Source organism: Pelmatolapia mariae, linkage group LG9 (genome assembly GCF_036321145.2).
Source record: "Pelmatolapia mariae isolate MD_Pm_ZW linkage group LG9, Pm_UMD_F_2, whole genome shotgun sequence".
NCBI classification, from domain to species: Eukaryota; Metazoa; Chordata; class Actinopteri; order Cichliformes; family Cichlidae; genus Pelmatolapia; species Pelmatolapia mariae.
The window spans coordinates 5,967,367-5,988,851 of NC_086235.1; the positions used below are offsets into that span (position 1 = coordinate 5,967,367).

General features: G+C 38.8%; 2 protein-coding genes across 3 annotated transcripts in view; one reads left to right on the plus strand and one right to left on the minus strand.

The window, feature by feature from the left end:
- Positions 1–21,485, plus strand: part of LOC134634959 (zinc finger protein OZF-like) — a 57,205-nt gene that overhangs the window by 7,593 nt on the left and 28,127 nt on the right. The gene's annotated exons all lie outside the window — the stretch shown is intronic.
- On the minus strand, positions 652–21,098 carry LOC134634955 (zinc finger protein 62 homolog). 2 transcript variants are annotated; one of them, XM_063484453.1, is made up of 6 exons: positions 20,724–21,098; positions 19,513–19,618; positions 13,351–13,945; positions 12,928–12,982; positions 8,151–9,167; positions 652–1,824 (listed from the first exon to the last, which is right to left on the minus strand). In XM_063484453.1, the coding sequence occupies exons 4-6, from the start codon at positions 12,961–12,963 to the stop codon at positions 1,141–1,143; spliced, it is 1,737 nt and encodes a 578-aa protein (XP_063340523.1). In that variant the 5' UTR covers positions 12,964–12,982; positions 13,351–13,945; positions 19,513–19,618; positions 20,724–21,098; the 3' UTR covers positions 652–1,140. The 2 variants fall into 2 exon arrangements, with proteins under 2 accessions (XP_063340523.1, XP_063340524.1); XM_063484454.1 differs by lacking the exon at positions 20,724–21,098 and adding an exon at positions 20,377–20,704.

The window sequence follows — 21,485 nt, forward strand, 5'->3', positions numbered from 1 at the left end:
CCGGTTGGGGTGAGAGAAGGAAGACGGGATAAAAGACTTGCTGTGGAAGGGAACCAGAGATTAATAACAAGTATGATTCAATGCAGAGAGCTCCATTAACACAGTGAGAAAGAGAGGTGACTGACTCAGAAATACCCAGTGCATGATGGGAAATTCCCCAGCAGCCTACATCTATTGCAGCATACATAAGCATACTATATGTTTTAGTAAAAGGGAAAGTTTTAAGCCTAATTTAGAGATAGTGTCTCACCAATCCCAACTGGAAGCTGGTTCCACAGAAGAGGGACCTAAAAAACTCAAGGCTCTGCCTCCCATTCTACTTTTAAATACTCAAGGAACAAGAAGTAAGCCCTGTCAGTACTCTTGCTGCAGCATTTTCAGATTAACTGAAGGCGTCTCAGGAAGTTTTTAGGAGACCTTGATAATAGCAAATTACAGTAGTCCAGTCTAGAAGTAATAAATGCATGAACTCTTTCCATGCCATATGACATTTCTGAGTTTTAACTAATTGCTGTGTGTTACTTGGCTTCATTCCATTATTGTAAATTTAAATGTTATTAGAAAATGATCAGACAAGAGAGAGTTTTCAGGACTTTAATTGTTTTAATATCTTAAAGACAAATTTGAAATTATAATACCTACAGAAAGTGTGATAAAATAAAAAAAAAATCTAAAACATTTTAAAGATCTTAGTTTCATGAATTTCAGGTCAGAGTTTGCAATAAGCTGCAGGAACCCTGTTCAGTGTCAGAACAACCAAGTCTCCTCCTCTGGTAAACCTCCATCTGTGTCACAGAAAACAGTTCATCTGACTCTGACTTTAAACATTGGTCACTTCACGTTTTGCTTTGTTATACAGGAAATAATATCATGGCTCAAACTCTGTCATTAAACTATTTCTTTATTAAACATTTCAAATTTTGGTTTAACTGTTGCAGGATTTCATAAAAACAACCTGAAAAAAATAAACATCTGCAGGACACGTGGATCAAAATGCATTCAATAAAAACATGATGACAGGAAACAGATTTTTTGATTCAACTGCTGGAACAAAGCTAACCACAACACGAACACTACAGTAGAAGAGTTTAGAAAGCTTAAAATGTAACGAGAGGCACATTTTCGTTCATAGCTGCCTCATCAGATCTTTACAGGAGACTCCATCTGAACTCTGTGGAGCCTGATCTCAAGGGTTTTAAGTCTGACCCTGAAACCAGAAGAGGATCTTTCTGTCTCTGCAGATTCACTGTGACCCAGTGATGGGAGTGATTTCAGTCCTGGATGATCACGCTGATGTTTGCACAGAGCAGATAACGAAGTGAATATTTTTGCACATTGGTAACAGTGAAACAGTTTATTTGCAGCGTGGGATCGTTTGTGTGTAGAATAGGAACTGAAACTCCTGAAACTTTTGTAACACTGGTCACAGCTGAAGTTCTCTTCCATGTGTGTGCGTTCATGATTGTTGCGACTACCTGTTTGTGAGAAGCTTTTGTCACAGTGTCTGCACTTGTATGGTTTCTCTCCTGTGTGGACACGTTTGTGTGTTTTAAGGCTACTTGCAGTGGTGAAGGATGACCCACACTGATCACAGAGATGCTTTTTAACCCCACTGTGAATAAGTTCATGCTGTTTTAAGTCCTTTGGTCTGGTGAAGCCTTTCCCACATTCTTTGCAGTAGTTCATTTTGTCTCCAGTGTGTCTACGTTGATGTATTTTTAGGGTCTTTTGCAGAGTGAAAGTTTTTCCACAAACGTCACAACAAAACTCTTTCCCACAGTGATGACAGGATTGAGAACTGGATCCATCTTTGTTGCTCTGCTTCTAAACAAAGACACGAACACAGTGTAAGTCAGTCTTCCAACATTTTTATCCTGAATGTCGCCTGAAATAAAGAGCATCTTTGTCAATGTCCAATTACCTTTTACTGCTTACATTATAACACTCAGCTCAGCACTGTAAAATCGAATTAGTTCACGGAACTCAAAAAAACTATGCAAACTCGTTGCCTCAAAAAATTGAGTAACATTTTACTTATGATCATTAAGTTAGGGCAACTTACCCATTTTGAGTACACTGTAAAACCTCGTTAGTTCCCAGAACTAAAAAAAACTATGCAAACTCGTTGCCTCAAAAAAACTAAGTAAAGCTTACTTAAGATGACTGTTAGGACAACTTATTCATTGCAAGTCTGCAATATTAAGAATAACTTGATATTTCTGACTGTGCAATACTAATTGTTTACCTACTGACAAACATTTCAAGTTCAACTAAATGAAAAAAAAACTGTGGTAACCTGAATATTACTAAAAATAATTAACAACACTTTTTGTAAGGATGTTAAAATCAGCCCAACTTTTATTTTCAAACACAACAAAGTATAACAGCCAACATACTGGACACTGTTCTGCTGAACAACAACCAAAAAATATATATATATTTATTGTTCTGTTACAAGTGCAGTCTCTGATTTAAACAACACATTTGTTTTTCATTCCAACACAGGAGCTGGAATGTTGTAATATTTTAAGGATGGCTTGTTTCCAGTCCAGGCATTACTGCCTGAATGACTATCATGGATCGAGGTGATCCAAATGTAAGTGCAGAAGAAAGTCTTTAACTTCCCTTAAGTACAGTGGCAGTGGATGTGGGTTGGAAATGCAATGAGCTTGAACCTGCAGGCGACCATCTTCACTGACCACACCATCTGTGATGGAGGACTCATCTCTCCTGGTGTCCTGCAAGCAAACAATCATATTTTTTGGAACATGAACTTAATTGCTTTCTTAAAACAATTTTTCTGCATTTGGCATAAAACAGACTCCAATTTAGACAATCTCAGGCCCCCTCCCCACCGGAGAGGTGACATTCAATGTCCCACTTACCAGTCTAGATAGCCCTGACCACCACCAAACATATAATAATGTCATGAAAGCATCATTTTAAAAAGGGCTATGCAAACATGGCCAATAACTTTCATTCTAATGATCTGCAAAATGATTTGGGCACAAAACAAATTTTGCTGTTAGAAAACTTGCACACTTCACTATATACAGTGTAGACCCTCTAAACTAAGTTTGGGGGATGTGATCTTTCAAGAAATGCAGACCAAACTGTTGTTTGTTTACTTACACAGCATGTCTTGTAGAATTAACTGGAGTCACCAGCAACAGCATAGTGCAGTCATATCTCAAGTCAAATAACAGAAGACAGGAAAAGATCAGTAAAGAAACAACTTCCCCAAACCAAAGCACAAATAAAACAATAAGTAAAACAGGCTGATCTAAAGTATGATTAAAGTTCAGCCTGATTAATATAAATGTCACTGACAATTGCAAGCAGAGGGAGAAAAAACAAAACATTTTTCAGAAACTGATTTGATCCTTAATGGCTGTGCAATCATTATAACTTACGACACAGAAGTTCAATGTAGACCCCATACAACCAAATTAGACTAACACATATAGTATTAAAAACACAATCTACTACTGTGTCTAAATGTGTAGTATTGGCACTGTCAGTTTAGGCCTGAAGAGATATGTGATTAAAAAAAGACCAACTAATTTAAGTATAATCATTACATGCTTGTTAAAAGCTAACTTCCAATATATATTAAGTTTCTTATAAGCAAAATGACCAGATCTAACATATGGCAGGGTTTATATGTAACATAATGTTTCTTATGATTCAACTGTGGAATTTAACTTAATTCTTTAGAAGGACAAGCTCTATTACTTTATTCTCAAGTATAAAGCCAACCTAGACGTTAACCATTTAACAAGCCACTTATCTGGATTATAGCTTTCACAACAAAACTTGTTTTTAAACACATGTTTTAACAAAACAAATACTATTGTTAATATTATTATTTAAAATGTTATTAAACAGAAAAGTGGTTAAATATAAAAGTAGTTTGCTTATGTTGTTAAAGAAAGGCTAGATTTGACATTAATAGATGCCACAGATGTTCAAAAGCTGCCACAAAGCATAAAAAAATCTAATGCTTTGTGTGCAAAAATTATTTTTGCAAATATGTGATGTCTTGATAAATCAAGCAGATACTTGAACTTTACACAGCTACATTCTCGCCTGAAAATATCTTAAAAGTTTATTTTGTGACCCAGAAAATTTAATATTTAAAAGGTTTTTTGGCTGTGCTCCTCAGCCGTTGCATTTGAGTTTTGGACAATTGCATTGTGGGATATTTAGCTGTACCACATCCCTCGAAGTCCACACAAGTCACGATACATGCTCGATAAAACGAGAGGAGCAAAAACATCCAGGAAATTTTCGAGTTCCCAGCTTCATGTGTACTTTGAACTGGAACAGTACTTGTATGGGCTCAAAATGTGGTCATAAATATTTTGTACTTGTAAATCAGTTTTGTACTTGTAAATCAGGATTTGTATGTGTAAAAAAGATTTGTGTGTGCGTAAAAAAGATTTGTGTGTGCGTAAAAAAGATTTGTATGTGTAAAAAGAATTTGTGTGTGCGTAAAAAAGATTTGTGTGTGGACTTAGACAAAAAAACCCCTGCAAGTTACAACTACGAATTTTGACCCTATTTTTCTTCCTTTCATCTGATTGGTCAATGTCATGTCAATCACAAATGTAACAATCCAATCAGAGAACAGATGGGTTTGGCTGTCGGAGGGTCACTTTTTTGAACTGCAGGTCCTTGAAGGGTGATACAGTTTGAAGCTGGAGGATCTCTATAAAAATATCCGAACTAACTTTCAGCAGCTGTTGAAAGGATAAAGTTGTGGTATATCAGTGGTTAGAAATACCATTATTACTTTAGGATTAGTTTAACACAAAGTCAGGGCTGACCCGGGACCATTGCTGTGAGTCACAGTGCGCAGCATAAAAGTCCTTTCACATCGGACGCAGGATGTGCTGCTAATGCTAACTAAAAGCTAAGGATCCAGAGTTTGTTACGCTGGCTGCTGAGCTCTGTGGGTTTTTGCAGCAGCTCTACCTGTACTAGATGCACCTGCTCTTTGTCGTTTCTATCTCTGACTTTATGTCCTCTACAAGAGTTTCTGTTTATTTTGCTAGTTTTTCAAATGTTCAATAAAAACATGTATGCTAATTCATAACGAAGAAAGCTTTGTAATGAAGACTGTCATTTCCAAAACACAAAACAAAACAAATTAATGTAATAATATAGCTTCATAATGATTACAGGACATCAGACTACTTGTTCATATTGCTTAATAATGCAGAATTATCATATAGAAATAAAAAAAACTGAAGTTGTTCACTATTTGAACATGTTGCCTGCCTGCAGCACTAAAGGACTCCGCAAGACACGTCTGTCTCCCCTAGCAGCACCTGTCCCTCTCCTCCTCTTCAGTTCCCCTCAACATAAGCTCGTCATATTCTTTGATATGATTTACTCTGAGGTGTTTGACTAGGTTAGTGGTGTTGCCACAACACCTCACTGTCTTGCCACATGTATCGTAAAACCACGTCTCCGCCGTTTGTGGAGGCAAAATACGTCAACACATGACTCTGTTCACGCTCAGCCATTGTTGTGAGTGCGCACGCCAGGGACTGACACATTTATACAGCCGTATTTCGCATATGACTGTGAAAGGCCTAAGAGGAAGTAGTTCCTTCCGATTTAGACGATCCGAAAGATATAGTTTCTTTCCACAGTGTTCCTGTTAATGAAAAACTACAAATTTACCCCAAACTACAAAATATCGATATTTTAATTTGAGAATCGATTCTAGAACATAAATTACTGGTATCGGAAGAATCGATGTTTCAATATCGATCCGCACACCACTAGTTTTCAACCCCCCTGCGGTCTTTTGCTACTCAGGTTAAAGATGACATATATAGTTAGGGCTATGGTATGAAAATACCCCACACACCCCACCCCTAACGGTTGCACCTCCCGAAAACAGTTGTCTGGGCTCTTATCTCACTTTTTATTTCAAACAATTAACAGAAAATTTCACAGACATATTTTTATAAGGTTTTTAAGGCTGTGGTGTTAATTTTAAGTAACATGAGCCCAGTGGCAGCAGCAACGCTAGGCTAACACTAACTAGCTAGCAAGATTATAAACCTGGTGCTAAACTAAGAGAAGCCACAAAATCAGTTTGAATAAGAGTAAACATTTACTCACCAAGTCAGTGTATCACGTAAAGATCCACAGCAATGACAATAATCTCTTGAGCTGAAGCTTCTCCAGGTTTGCTCAACATATTCCAGAAAAAATACTGGCGCCATGAACATGCGGACTGATCCGTGCTAGGGAGGAGGATGGTAGTGACGTGGCATTTTCAAACCACATTGTTTCATCCTTCAGCACTGAGAAGCAACATTTCCAGCTTACTTAGCTTTTCTAAGTAAAGAAAACTCAAATAAATTGAGTTGATCAGCATTTTTGCATAAAAAGTACTGGTAGGTTACTTAAATTGAGTTCTAATAACAAATTGATAAAAATTGAGTTCTGCCTACTTAATATTTTTAATTAAACATAATATTACATTTTACAGTGAGATTAATGTGCTACAAAAACTATAACAACAATATCACAATAATTAGAGATTGACCGATCCGATATTACGTATCGGTATCGGTCCGATACTGACCTAAATTACTAGATCGGATATCGGAGAGAAATAAAAAATGTAATCCGATCCATTAAATATCACAAAAGCACCTCACAAAACTTGCGACATGGCGTAATTCAGCTCATAACCTTAGCATGTCGGAGCAGTGTGCATCACGTAATAGAGCGGCTGTGGCGTGCAAGACCTCTTGGTCGCTACCAAACTGACATTTCATCTCTGAGAAAGGTATCCCAGAGAAGTAAAGCAAGTGTGTAAGTTCATCTCTGAATGTTTGTAAAGCATTCCCACGTTAAGCTTAACAATATATGGAGCGACTGCCTCTTCTCTCTACCTTCCTCTCCCGTTGCTACTTCAATCATGAAGCTGATCAATGATCAGCTAACCGGCTTTTCTGTTTGTTTATCGCCCATTTTGCGCCAGAAAGAGGAAACAAGCAGATAAACAACAGCAGCACGTTTAAGCTTGATAAGCTGTTGTTAGAATTGATTTAATATTACTTTCTACACCATGATCCTTTTCTACGAAGCTGACGGCTGGTAACTGTGCAGGGGCGGCTCTAGCACAGTTATGCCAGGGGGGCAGGTAGGGCATTAACAGGGAAAGTGGGGCACAAAGAAATACTTTTCTTTCTTATTCTCATGTCTAGCTTTTATTAAATACATATTTGAATCTTACAACCAAAGTTTTCATCTGATTTACAATGTATAGAAATCCATTATTGTATATAGTAACTATTAAGTCTAATAAACCCTACAAAGCTATAGTACTTTTTTCCTTTGGAAAGATACCATCTACTAGTCTACAATTCTGTTGAAGAAAGATGTTGAATCTATGTAATTATTGTAGAAAAAGTATTGATTTCTGTGCATTAAAAAAATTTTGCATTAAATTTCAGTCGATTACGTCAATTAAGCATTATGAGTTTGAGGGTGGGGGATGGTTCCCCCTTTTTTTGCTGGGAGTTTGCAACCGTATTAGTTAGGTTGCTTAATATTTCAACTAAAAACTCATTAAAATACCAAAATACAGAGGATGTTGTAGGTTTAAGTTTAATAGATTGATCAGCATTGCTGAACTATGAAATATTTTGGGTGCAGTGTATTTTTTGCATAAAGGTATAACAGAATAGTTAGTTTTGCTTGTTTTTTTTAACTTGAGTATCAACTTATATATATATACCAATTACAAAATGCAGCAAAATATTAAAAAAACGTTATAATTATAAATAAATTATAAATAAATACGCTATAAATAAATAAATACGTATTATAAATGCGCTATATCGGAATCGGCAGATATCCAAATTTATGATATGGTTATCGGTATCGGACTTAAAAAAGTGGTATCGTGCCATCTCTTATAATAATACTAAATTAATGATACGACAAGAGTAATATAATTCTCAAATACTATCACTAAAAAAACTGTGATTCAAATCAGAATAATCACTCAGAGCTGCTTTTCCATCCAGTAAAATTGCTAACATACTAACACAATGTAATGAGCAGAGTTGTTCCAAAGAGTCGGGTTAAAATGTCAAGATCCAAATTCAAATACATACCTCACAGTAACTGCACTTGTAGAGTCTCTTTCTGGTGTGGATCTGTCGGTGTTCTTTCAGGTTACATGGAGTTTTAAAAGTCTTCTCACAGAGGTCACATTTATAAGGTCTCTCCCCAGAGTGGGTAAACATGTGGCGTTGTAACTGTGTGGGTGTTAAACATAGTTTACCACACTGACCACAGCTGTACACATCATGTCTGGTGTGAATGCGTAGGTGTGTATTTCGGCTGTCTATCCGGCTGAAAGTTTTTCCACAAATGTCACAGCTGTATGCCTTAATTCCAGAGTGGGTAACTAGATGGTTCTGTAAGCTGTTACTGTGAGTAAAAGCTCTGCCACACTGATCACAACTGTGCGCTTTAACTCCACTGTGGACGAGTTTGTGTGTTTTTAAGTATGAAGCTGAGGAAAAAGACCTTCCACAAATATCACACTTGTATGGTCTCTCTCCAGTGTGGATGGCCTGGTGTGCTTTTAAGCTTCCAGACTGGGTAAAAGACTTTCCACAGTCATCACAGCTGAACGGTCTCTCTCCAGTATGGATAACTTGGTGTGCTTTTAAGCTTCCAGACTGGGTAAAAGACTTTCCACATAAGTCACAGATAAACGGTCTCTCTCCAGTGTGGATGACCTGATGCATTTTTAGCGAAATCTTCCAAGTAAAATTCTTTCCACACTGATCACAGCTGTACGCTTTAACTTCACTGTGGATGACCTGGTGCGTTTTTAAGTATGAAGCTGAGGAAAAAGACCTTCCACAAATATCACACTTGTATGGTCTCTCTCCAGTGTGGATGGCCTGGTGTGCTTTTAAGCTTCCAGACTGAGTAAAAGACTTTCCACAGTCGCAACAGCTGAACGGTCTCTCTCCAGTGTGGATGACCTGATGCTGTTTTAGTGAAGCTTTCACATTAAAATCCTTCCCACAATTGTCACAGCTGTATTTTTTCTCTCCCTGTCTTGTGTGAGGTTTGTCGGCCTCCTGAGAGCGCTGACTGCTCGGTCCATGTTGGTCCTGCAGTGACAGAGATACAAACAGTGGCAGTGAATGAAATGCAGTCGTGGAACAACACCTGATAATGGGTGGTTTGCACAACAAAAGCTGTAGGAGAAACAAGCTGACGACCTGTGAAAATCTCAGCAGGGGTGCTTAACACCTCGGGACTTGCACCAGAAAATAAAAAAGCCAGTAATTCTAGGGTGTTTTGGGTTTAGGGAAGTTATGCAAATCTGCGCAGGATAGTAAACCTAGTGTTAAAGCTGCAGTTAGAAGACACGGCCAGAAACTACAAGTCTAAAGACTCCATCAACAATTCACACCCAGCCAACAGCCTGAACAGCTCCTCCTGTGGTTTCCACAAACAGGGACAGACCTGTTACTCCCCCACCCCACACTCTCCACACCTTCAGCCCCCCAGTCCCACCACCTCCCCCATTCATAATACAACAGGGGCCCACACCTACACGCACCTTATCTCTACAGCACCTGAAGCCACAGGGCACCACAACAAGCTGCAGAGTTCAGCTTTCAGCTCGTTTGTTTGCAGTGTTGAAAAATAGGCTGCATAGTTACTCAGGCCTGACAGGAGGACTGGAGGAGCTTGTGCAACCTCAGTCTCTTCCTGTGAGCAGTTTGCATGTTCCTGTATTTCCAGGTTCTCCAAAAGTTGGTTCTGTTCATTTTTTTACAAATAAATAACTGCAAAGTGGAAATTATTCACCCCCCTGACTAAATACTTTGTAGAACCACCTTTTGCTGCAATTACAGCTGCCAGTCTTTTAGGGTATGTCGCTACCAGCTTTGCACATCTACAGACTGAAATCCTTGCCCATTCTTCTTTGCAAAACAGCTCCAGCTCAGTCAGATTAGATGGACAGCATTTGTGAACAGCAGTTTTCAGATCTTGCCACAGATTCTCGATTGGATTTAGACACCAGACAGGTCAGGGATAAAGTTATTGAGAAATTTAAAGCAGGCTTAGGCTACAAAAAGATTTCCCAAGCCTTGAACATCCCACGGAGCACTGTTCAAGCCATCATTCAGAAATGGAAGGAGTATGGCACAACTGTAAACCTACCAAGACAAGGTCGTCCACCTAAACTCACAGGCCGAACAAGGAGAGCGCTGATCAGAAATGCAGCCAAGAGGCCCATGGTGACTCTGGACGAGCTGCAGAGATCAACAGCTCAGGTGGGGGAATCTGTCCATAGGACAACTATTAGTCGTGCACTGCACAAAGTTGGCCTTTATGGAAGAATGGCAAGAAGAAAGCCATTGTTAACAGAAAACCATAAGAAGTCCCGTTTGCAGTTTGCCACAAGCCATGTGGGGGACACAGCAAACATGTGGAAGAAGGTGCTCTAGTCAGATGAGACCAAAATGGAACTTTTTGGCCAAAATGCAAAACGCTATGTGTGGCAGAAAACTAACACTGCACATCATTCTGGACACACCATCCCCACTGTCAAATATGGTGGTGGCAGCATCATGCTCTGGGGGTGCTTCTCTTCAGCAGGGACAGGGAAGCTGGTCAGAGTTGATGGGAAGATGGATGGAGCCAAATACAGTACAATCTTGGAAGAAAACCTCTTGGAGTCTGCAAAAGACTTGAGACTGGGGCGGAGGTTCACCTTCCAGCAGGACAACGACCCTAAACATAAAGCCAGGGCAACAATGGAATGGTTTAAAACAAAAACATATCCATGTGTTAGAATGGCCCAGTCAAAGTCCAGATCTAAATCCAATCAAGAATCTGTGGCAAGATCTGAAAACTGCTGTCAATGTTCAAGGCTTGGGAAATCTTTTTGTAGCCTAAGCCTGCTTTAAATTTCTCAATAACTTTATCCCTGACCTGTCTGGTGTCTAAATCCAATCGAGAATCTGTGGCAAGATCTGAAAACTGCTGTTCACAAATGCTGTCCATCTAATCTGACTGAGCTGGAGCTGTTTTGCAAAGAAGAATGGGCAAGAATTTCAGTCTGTAGATGTGCAAAGCTGGTAGAGACAGACCCTAAAAGACTGGCAGCTGTAATTGCAGCAAAAGGTGGTTCAACAAAGTATTTAGTCAGGGGGCTGAATAATTATGCACACCCCACTTTGCAGTTATTTGTTTGTAAAAAATGTTTGGAATCATGTATGATTTTCGTTCCACTTCTCACATGTTCACCACTTTGTGTTGGTCTTTCACGTAGAATTCCAATAAAATTGATTCATGTTTGTGGCTGTAATGTGACAAAATGTGGAAAAGTTCAAGGGGGCCGAATACTTTTGCAAGCCACTGTATTAGCAAAAGATCAGACCAGAGAGGGTATACAGGAAACACTGTTAAATGTTCAGTTTCTATGCCATATGTTAAAACAAGTTCTAGAGTGTGATTAATGTGACGGGTGGGTTCTTTTACATTCGAGATCAACAAAAGTGGACAAGAAAAAATTGAGACTGTTGGGTCTGTGTTTCCACAAGCCCCGCTGGTTTAGAGACTTATTCCCCTGAAAGAAAAACAAGGCAACAGCGAGCAATCGATTTACTTGCAAGGGAGGCCTCGTTGGTGTCTACCACAAAATGGACCCCCCCCCCCCCCCCAGAACCTCGAGAATCTGGGGAGGGGAACAAAAGGAAATTCCTTTTATCACAGAGTTAAAACAATGTAGAGATGGTAAGCATAAAAATAACATTTAACAATTCACTCTAACAGAGACCCATCAGTCCAGGCAATTTTTTTCAATCTCTGCAACATTCAGATTTTAGGGGCAGAATTTGTCTTAAACAACATAAAGCATGGATCCATCCTGCTGCTGGTGTAATAGCGTGGAGATATTTGGTTGGCACAATTTGGGTCCCTTAGTACCAACTGACATCATTTACAGACCACAGCCTACCTGAGTCTCAGTCCAATAGCGCACCTTTGGGATGTTGTGAAATAAGATTCACATCATGGACGTCCAGCCGAAAAATCTGCTGTCATGTCAACATAGACCAACAACTTCTGAAGAGAGGCAGTGCCAACAAAGGAAACTCTGATAAACTAAACAAATCAAACCACAACTTTAAAAGATCATTTTCCAAAAGTAATCTTTTTATATCTCAAACACAAATCAGAATTTTTAATACCTACAGCAACTTCGTTAAAATATAAAAGATTTTAAAGATGTTATTTTTTTCATAAATTTCAGGTCATAATTTTCAGTAAGCTGCAGGAACCCTGTTCAGTGTAAGAACAGCCAAGTCTCCTCTGATAAACCTCCATCTGTGTCACAGAGAACATTTGTCACGTCAGTTTTTGGTTTGATATACAGGAAATGACATCATGGATCAAACTCTTTGTCATTAAACAATTTTCTATTTAACATTTCAAATTTTGGTTTAACTGTTGAAGGATTTCATAACACAAACAACCTGAACAAAAAAAAACACCCAACAAAAACACATGGATCAAAATACATTCAATAAAAACATGATAACAGGAAACAGATTTTTTGATTCAACTGCTGGAACAAAGCTAACCACTCAACACCAACACTACAGTACAACAGTTTAGAAAGCTTAAAATGTAACGAGAGGCACATTTTCATTCAAAGCTGCCTCATCAGATCTTTACAGAACATTCACTCTGATGTCTGTGGAGCCTGATCTCAAGGGTTTTAAGTCTGACCCTGAAACCAGAGGAAGATCTTTCGGTCTCTGCAGATTCACTCTGATCCAGAGATGGGAGTGATTTCAGTCCTGAGTGATCACGCTGATTTTTGCACAGAACAAAACAACAAGTGTTTCTCACCACCACAGTGATGACAGGGTTGAGAACTGGATCCATCTGTGTCTAAACTCTGCTTCTAAACAAAGACACAAACACATTGTAAGTCAGTTCTTCAACATTTTTATCCTGAACGTCGCCTGAAATAAAGAGCATCTCTGCCAACGTCCAATTACATTTTACTGTTTACATTATAACACTCAGCTCAGTTTAATGTGCTACAAAAACTATAATAGTAACAACAGTACTATAATAATACTAAATTAATACTACAATATCAGTAATATAATTCTCAAACATCACACAAAACCTGGGATCCAAATCTGAATAATCACTCAGAGCTGTATTTCCATGCAGTAGAATTGCTAACATGCTAACACAATTTGATGAGCAGAGCTGTTTCAAACAGTAGGGCTAAAATGACAAGATAAAAATAAAAATACATACCTCACAGTAACTGCACTTGTAGAGTCTTTCTGGTGTGGATCTGTTGGTGTTGTCTCAGGTAATGTGGAGTTTTAACAGTCTTCTGACACAGATCACATTTATAAGGTCGTCCCTCAGTGTGGGTGAACATGTGACGTTGTAGATCTGAGTCTGTAGCAAAGTGTTTGCCACACTGATCACAGCAGTACACATCATGTCCGGTGTGAATGCGTAGGTGTGTATTTCGGCTGTCTATCCGGCTGAAAGTTTTCCCACAAATGTCACAGCTGTATGCCTTAATTCCAGAGTGGGTAACTAGATGCCTCTGTAAGTGGCTACTGCGATTAAAAGCTCTACCACACTGATCACAGCTGTACGCTTTAACTCTACTGTCAATGAGTTGGTGTTTCTTTAGGGAACCCTTCCTGGTAAAAGACTTTCCACACAAGTCACAGCTGAACAGTCTCCCTCCAGTGTGGATGACCTGATGCCGTTTCAGGTTACACTTGAAAGTAAAATCCTTCCCACACTCGTCACAGCTGTATTTTTTCTCTCTCTTGCTCCTGTGAGGTTTGTCGGCCTCCTGAGAGCGCTGACTTCTCGCTCCATGTTGGTCCTGCAGTGACAGAGATACAAACAGAGGCAGTGAGTGAAATGCAGTCGTGGAACAAACTGAACCTTTAAAGTGAAGAAATGACAGAAAAGAAGCAGCATCTAACTGCTTTTAAATGATACTGGGGACAGTTTACAAAATGAGAAGCTGGCCAAGATGACAGATATTTTTATTTTCAGCTATTATCCATCATGAAGTAAAAAAGATTTTAAATCTTGTCCTTCTATCCAACAATTGTCTTCGGCTTATTCTTGTCAGGGTGGTGGGGGGCTGGAACCCATCCCAGCTACCGTAAAGAGGTAGGGTACACCCTGGATAAGGATAAGATAGAGGCTGTGTCCCAATTCGGGGTCTGCAGCCTTAACGGTTCTCAAGGGTCACGTACTCAAACACAGCTAAGGCCGGAAGTAAGGGCTTGTAGGCTTGTGAAATGGGACGGTCTAACCTCTGACGCACTGTCCAGGTTGCCTAGCAACCATGATACTAACAACTGGAAATGTTTCATACAGCTTTGTTTGACAGAAATGAAGGAGAACATATTTTGTTCATTTGTTTGTTTGTTTCTACATGAGCTTTGATTTGATAAGTATCTGAGGCTGAGACCACAGGACTGTAAAACATGATTGTTGGCCTTCATTTCTGTACTGAACAGTCATTTTAAGATTGGCTAATTGTTATTTACTAGCTAATGTTGTTCATGAGACTAAAGTCATCTTACTTTGGTAATGTAAATATAATATGGTCAATATTATAGTTATTATAATAATCATTTGTTATTACATCAGTGAACTTGAACTCTGTGTCAAATACTGAGCTTCAGTAAAGATTCAAGTTTCAGTTATTTATATTTCCTATCACCTTAAATCTTCACTCAAAGACAAGTATCTCTGACAGTGTATATATAGATGTATCATGCATAAGAGACAAATATTGTTCATTTAATATGTTGGCATTACTAAATTTGGCTCAATGCTCACATATATGTGTAAAAAGAAAATGTACGAGCTGTGAAAACTGTGTCTGATAGAATGAAGAGTAGACTGATATATTAAATATTCCTTTATTGGGTGAGAAAATCAGACCATGTCATAACTGCTTTAAGTCATACAGAATAGATATCAGAGCCTTAAACAGGCTGACTTCTGCTAAATGGGTCAAACTGGGCAGAAAGTAAACAAACACATAACATCCTTATAGAATATGATGTAACACTATAGATCAACTTAGCTCAGAATATATAAAGCATATAAACAATTACAACAATATGATGCAACAAACAGCAGTACTACTAATCCAAAATACTCAAAGCTTCATAGAACTGAAACAAACATTTATTTTTAGCTCCATTCTGCTGCTGATACATACTTTAGGTTTCTGAATATTAAACTTGTTGCTGCCTTTCATAGTGTGTAACTTGAAGGCCCTGAGTACTTTCTCCCACACTGAAAACACTGGAATGATAACATTATTTGAACATTACCTAATAAGACTGATTCAGGACAGACATTAGTTATGTTAAACTTTTCTAGCAGTCCTTCACAAACAGGGAACAGTCTGTCTATTCTCTCCATCTGTCAGCTGCTGCTGCCTCTTCCTCCTCCTCTTCCTCACACACTGCTGAGTTTGTCCTGGTGGATCATCAGGGGTGCAAAGCCTCACAGATGATGTGCAGCAGTGGCTCCCTCAGTGGAATTTTTCAGCCAACGCTGCTCTTCTAAATCCAGTGCCACTGACTCTGAGCTTTCCAACTTGCTGAAATCCCTTAATATTCCAGACCTTAAAGAATCTGCCAGCCAAGCGCTTGAAGCCGACTTTGACATCACAGAAATCAAAGCTGCCATCAGTTTTTTCCCCAAACGGTAAAGGATGTAAACTTAATGGCTTCAACATAGAATTTTATTAAGCCCACATTGATATAAATGCTCTGCTTTTGCTTAGGATGGTGAAGGGCTCCATTGCATGGGGCTCTTTTCCAGATAGCATGTATGATGTCCATGTTTGTTTTCTTCTGAAGTACAGAGAACCCACCAATGTGGCTTCATATCGCCCGCTTAGTCTAACAAATTGCGATCAAAAATATCACTGAAAAAGTCTCGTCTTCGTGTCTAAATACATTTTGGGGAACTTTGATTCAACAGGATCAAATTGAGTTTATTCCAGACAGATTTGCTCGACATTGTCAGATATACTACTGACTCTATCATTATTACTTTCATCTGTCCAAATAAACCCTACAGACTTGTGAAGGCACATTTGTAGAAACCCACCTCTGAGGGCGGATTAGGTCTCCCAGTTTTTAGTCACTATTACTGGTAGAGCTGGGCGATAGAACGATAACGATATGTATTGCGAAATAACTTTTTCTCGATAGAAAAGTTAAACTATTGCGATAGGCCTCACCTCTCTTGTCCTCTTAAAAAAAAAAAAAAAAAAAAAAAAAAAGAACAGCCAATCCAAATTAAGGAGCACAGAGCCGAACCAATGACAGCCGCAGTGTCACATCACGTGACTTGTTATGTACAGCACAAGTGCCAAGGCGCACATGTGTATTTGTTTTTGCAGCCGGGCTGCCCGGGTAATGGAGGAAATGAGTTTGCCAACTAGAGAAAAATCAACGGAGAGCGTGACCGAAGGTTACCGAAGAGAAAACAGATGATGGTTCCAATGCCGGAGAGATTGTCGAGTGGAAGGGCCATAGAAGTTCTGTAGTGTGAAGGTATTTCGGCTATTTCAAGTCTGACAAAAAACAGAGTAGCGCGCACTGTAAATTGTGCCGAAAGCAAGTCTGGAAATACAATAAACCGGTGCATGCTCAATCTCTGACTGAAAGCACTAATTCGTCATTCAGCTTTTGTCAGACTAAAGTAACTGTTTGAAAAGCTAAGCTATACAACAAGGAGAGATTGAGAATTTCCTTTTAGTTCTCAGTTTATTTGATATTGACAAAAGTTAGTCAATTTTGCCTGTTCTTCTGTAAAACGAACTAAGATTTATTTTTAGAATTAAAATTTTGTTTCTAAGTGGAATTGACAATTTAGTAGTCTGTTTTGTTTGTCCTATTTTGAAACTTAAACGCTTTAGCGGCTGCGTTTTGTGTAGTTTGCAATATTTGCCTTTATTTATCTGAAAAGTCTCATGTTCCTTAAGTACATCTACCCTGTTGAACTTATTATGGGAAATAAATATTTAAATCAAGACAAGCTGCTGACTATTTCACATTTAACTCGTGAGCAACTGCAGATTTAAATCTTACAAATATAGTTATTTGGCTTATATTGTGATATATATCGGTATCGCGTGAAATGAAAAAAACATATCGTGATATGAAAAAATCTTAGATCGCCCAGCTCTAATTACTGGGCTTTGAGCACCAGGATGTGGGTTTTCTGGAATAATGTTTCAGGAGGGATGTGGTCCTTCCTGGACTTTTACAGAGTCATACATCGCTAAATCCATCTTTGTTAGATTGCCTGATGCTATTTAGTATGTTTTTACTTTGACATACCTACCTACAAACTTCTTAGTAAAGATTTTGTCATAGGTCATTCTGTTAGGGTTTTAAAGCAGGTTGCAGGTGCTTTGTCTAAGGACCTTTATATCGACAATTGTTTTGCTTCTTTTTCCTCAGCTGCAATCTAAACGTATCCTCCCCTCTGCTCATCTTGTTTCGATGCTTATAAATTAGGAATTTTGTTCAACTCTCCTCCCATCTGGATCAACCCGTTCATGGTGACTTTTAAGATGATTCAGTCATATAAACAGGGATTCGACATGATCTCACCCATTTGACTGCACTTTGTGTTTATATCAAGCTACACCTCTGCCGGACCCTGATTCCACATCTTTTGGACTCTGAACCCTCCATTGTCATGTCTAACTTCACATACAAGATCATTCTTTTTGGAAGCTATCATGTCTCCTGAACTTTTGATTTGGACTGACTAACTTTGAAATTAGCTTCTAGCTGTGAGGTAACAGTGCTAATCATTGCACCATTGTGCTGAGGAAGTTGAGGTAAAAGAGCTCCCTCTGCAGGGGAAAACAACTGGACCCTTTACTAGAAGTTGAAGCTTTGGAGTTGCTAAACATGTTGAAATTCCACCGACTGTGGTGGTAGAAGCACATTACACATCCAACCAGGTGTAGTCAAAAAACAAACAAAACTTCATAATGATTCAAATAGGGATGACATGACACCTCTTTTTAATCATACCGATATGAATAAGATACACTCCATTTTCTAATCAATAAAACAGTTTTTAATGTCTTGCTGCCTCTTGTATAGGTTCATACCCAAATTTAAAAACAAAACAAAACACTGAAGCTATTCCGTTGTACTTGTATGCAGGAAATACACTGCACCAAAAATATGGCTCAGTTCAGCAGTACTGATCTTTTTATTTAAATTTTAGCACCGTTTAGCTTTCACCAGTATCGAACATCCATCCTGAAAGTGAGCAACTTTACAGAGAACTTTAAATCTAAGTATTTAAGTAAAATTTATATTCAACAGCTTAAAAAACAAAAGCAATTATCGAATCGACCGTTTTATACTTGTTGTTTCTATCACATTTAACCTGAGATTTGTGTAATTTCTATACAAAACTTTACACAAATATGAAAAAAGTGTTTTTCGTAGTTTTTGAACCACAAAACTGTTTAGTCTGCAACACTGCATTTTACAAAGTAAAGCTTGAGTCTATCCATTGTACGGTCAGACGATGGACAGACGTCCGAGCCCCAGATATCAGCTGTTAAGCTTAACCTCCTAGGACCTGCCGTCCACATATGTGGACATCACATTTTGCGTTATTTAGACCAAAATACTCAATTTTGCTTTACAAGTGGCTGATATCCACTTACGAGGACATTATACTGCTACTGTTCTATCAAAATTATAAATGAGTATCCTCATTTGTGGCTCTCATTTTTCTTAAAAACAAAAATAAGGTAAAAAAAATAAATTGGAAATTCTTTGTTTTTACATTCATTGGGCCCCAATATGCCCAAATATCAAAGAGAAATTATAAATGCATGCTGTGGAAGAGTTCGGGTCTTAGGAGGTTAAAGTGGGAATGCTTTACAAATGCTCAGAGGTGAACTTACACACTTGCTTGTAATTCTATGGGATAGCTTGCTCTGAGATTAAATGGCAGTTTGGCAGCACGTAGCGAGACTCTGATACAATACTGTATATCGGATCGGTCCATCGCTAGATTCAAATATTGTAAAATCATGCCCATCCCTGGAGCTCGTAAACAAATTTTCATATCATGTTAAGACACTAAGAATGGTCATTAACATTTACCAGGTCTATGCTTTCTCATGTTTTTGTTCTATTATATATTTCTATGATTTTCTAATTAATATTATTCAATAATAACAAATCAAATTCAGTACTTCATAAGGCAAAAACCTCCACTGCTCTGGTCAACAATAAGCTTGTTTGACTGAAGGAAAATATAGATAAAGAGTCTATTTGTAATATTAGCTTATTGATATTTCTTTGTTAATGTTGCGTTCTTAAATATCATTTAAATTTTTCAGTAAAACAGCCATATTTTCCTCACCGTTTCTGTCGAGCTCATTGTGTCCTCTGTAGTGACTCAGCTGAGTCCAGATGGCTGAAAATGTTCCTCTGCTGCTCCGTCAGACTCTTCTCCTCCTGCTGATCAGCTGGGACACAAAACAGATCTTTGTTAGGCTCCACACTGCAAGATTGACTTCTTCCAGCAGCTGCAGGATGGTTTCTACAAGCTGAAGAACAACAGTCACTGCAGGAATCAACATCTGCACATTGACTTTCTATTAGAGGAACAAACAGGGCTGGACTGGGACAAAAAAATTGAACCGGGCATTGTGACTAGAGTCCAGCCCACCAGGTATTATAGGAAAAGCCATAAAGCCTGTAAATGAAAACAAACGCTGTTGTGACAGTGATGCTGTGATGGCATCAGCCACACATGACTAAAACAAGTCCATCCATTCACCTTATTAGTTTGCAGTTGCTTCACTAATATGATTCGTTGTGCACATAGTAGCACTGTGTGTTTTTTTGTTTTAATGACAACCCTCTGGCAGGTCATCTGTTATAATGATCATGTTTCTCTTTCTTTGAGTTACCTGGTGTGGGGCGGTGGCTGTTCCCTGTCTGGGCTAAAGGTGTGGCTGAGGACTTTGAGAACAAAACGGAGGACCAACCATGTGTTATCAGCAACAGGGGTGTTATAGGTTTACTTATGTTATTCTGTGCTTAGTTAGTATTAATGTGTGTTTTCCCCCCTCTATATGTGTAAATGGTTTGGCCAAACCACTATAAAGGCTACCCTCGAGTCTGTTTCATTAGATCAGTTTGTGAGTCAAGTTCAAATTATTTATTAAAAGTGAGACATTTTAAATGAGAATAAGAAAGAAAGGTGTTTCTTTTTGCCCACCAGGAAGATGCGCGGTATGCCCGATGGCCAGTCCAGATGTTAGAGTGAATGCAGACACACACGGAGACAAACCCTCAGAAATAAAGCTGTTCTGAAATGAGGCTGTAGATGTTTGGTGCAGGCAGGAAAACAGCTGCAGGGACAATGAAAAGACTTTTCTGCTCCAACTTCTCCCAGCATGCTGAGCTAATGATTAGTTGGTGTTTTTCTCCAAACACTCTCTCACTCTTCTCTCAACGTGTTCACAATAAACTGTGAACAGACACCGAGGAGAGCAGCAGAAGACCTCATTCAGGAGCTAAACTCAACATGAACTGAACTCACAGTAAAGTTAGCTCGGTGCTTACCTTTAGATGAGCCCACAAACCGAGAGAAACTCCGTGATGAAGCTGGAACTCTTTCCAAAACACAGGAAACAGATCAGGGAGCAGAGACCCACGTGGTTCACGCTGATCTCAGCTACGATCCAGGAGACAAGGGTGGGCAGATCGATGCAGATATCGATCCAGACGTTGGTAGTGGTTTATGATCGATACTTTAGTTTGTTTCTCTCCTCTAAGTTCACTATTTTACTCGAAGTGGATGAAAAAGCAGCTCTGTCCGTGCAAACACCTCGTCGTATGCGGCACTCACTTTGCTCCGCCCCCTTCTTCTTCTTCTTCTGTATAGGGTTTATTGGCGGTTGGCAAACAGCAAAATGGTGCATTACCGCCACCAACTGGTGTGGAGTGTTGACCAAAATGACAAAATAAATAAATAAATAATTAAACAAATAAATTAATTAATTAAAAGAAAAGAAAATATTCAAATTCTCCCGAACAAATGGGTCTGTCTTAAAAACCAAAATACAGCTTGATAACTTTTACTCATAGAGCTCACGTGAAATAAATCAAACAAGTCCAACTTCACTTTCATATCGTCCAGCTTTTTGACCAGCTGTCTCCTCTCCACATCATACTTCTGACAATGCAATAAAACATGTTCTATTGTTTCCTTTTCCCTACTGCAGTCACACTCCCCTGTACTGTGTTTACCTATTAAAAATAATGTGCTATTTAAGCCAGTGTGTCGAAATCTCAGTCGAGATATAATCGTCTCCTCTCTCCTGT

What these genes read in the sequence shown, in the direction of transcription:
- LOC134634955 (XM_063484453.1), bottom strand. Translation starts at nt 12,963, where the DNA reads ATGGATCCAGTTCTCAACCCTGTCATCACTGTGGTG. An exon ending in ACCCTGTCATCACTGTGGTG is followed by an intron (nt 9,168 to 12,927) that starts GTGAGAAACACT and finishes CTGTCACTGCAG; the next exon opens with GACCAACATGGACCGAGCAG. An exon ending in ACAAGTGCAGTTACTGTGAG is followed by an intron (nt 1,825 to 8,150) that starts GTATGTATTTGA and finishes GTCTTTGTTTAG; the next exon opens with AAGCAGAGCAACAAAGATGG.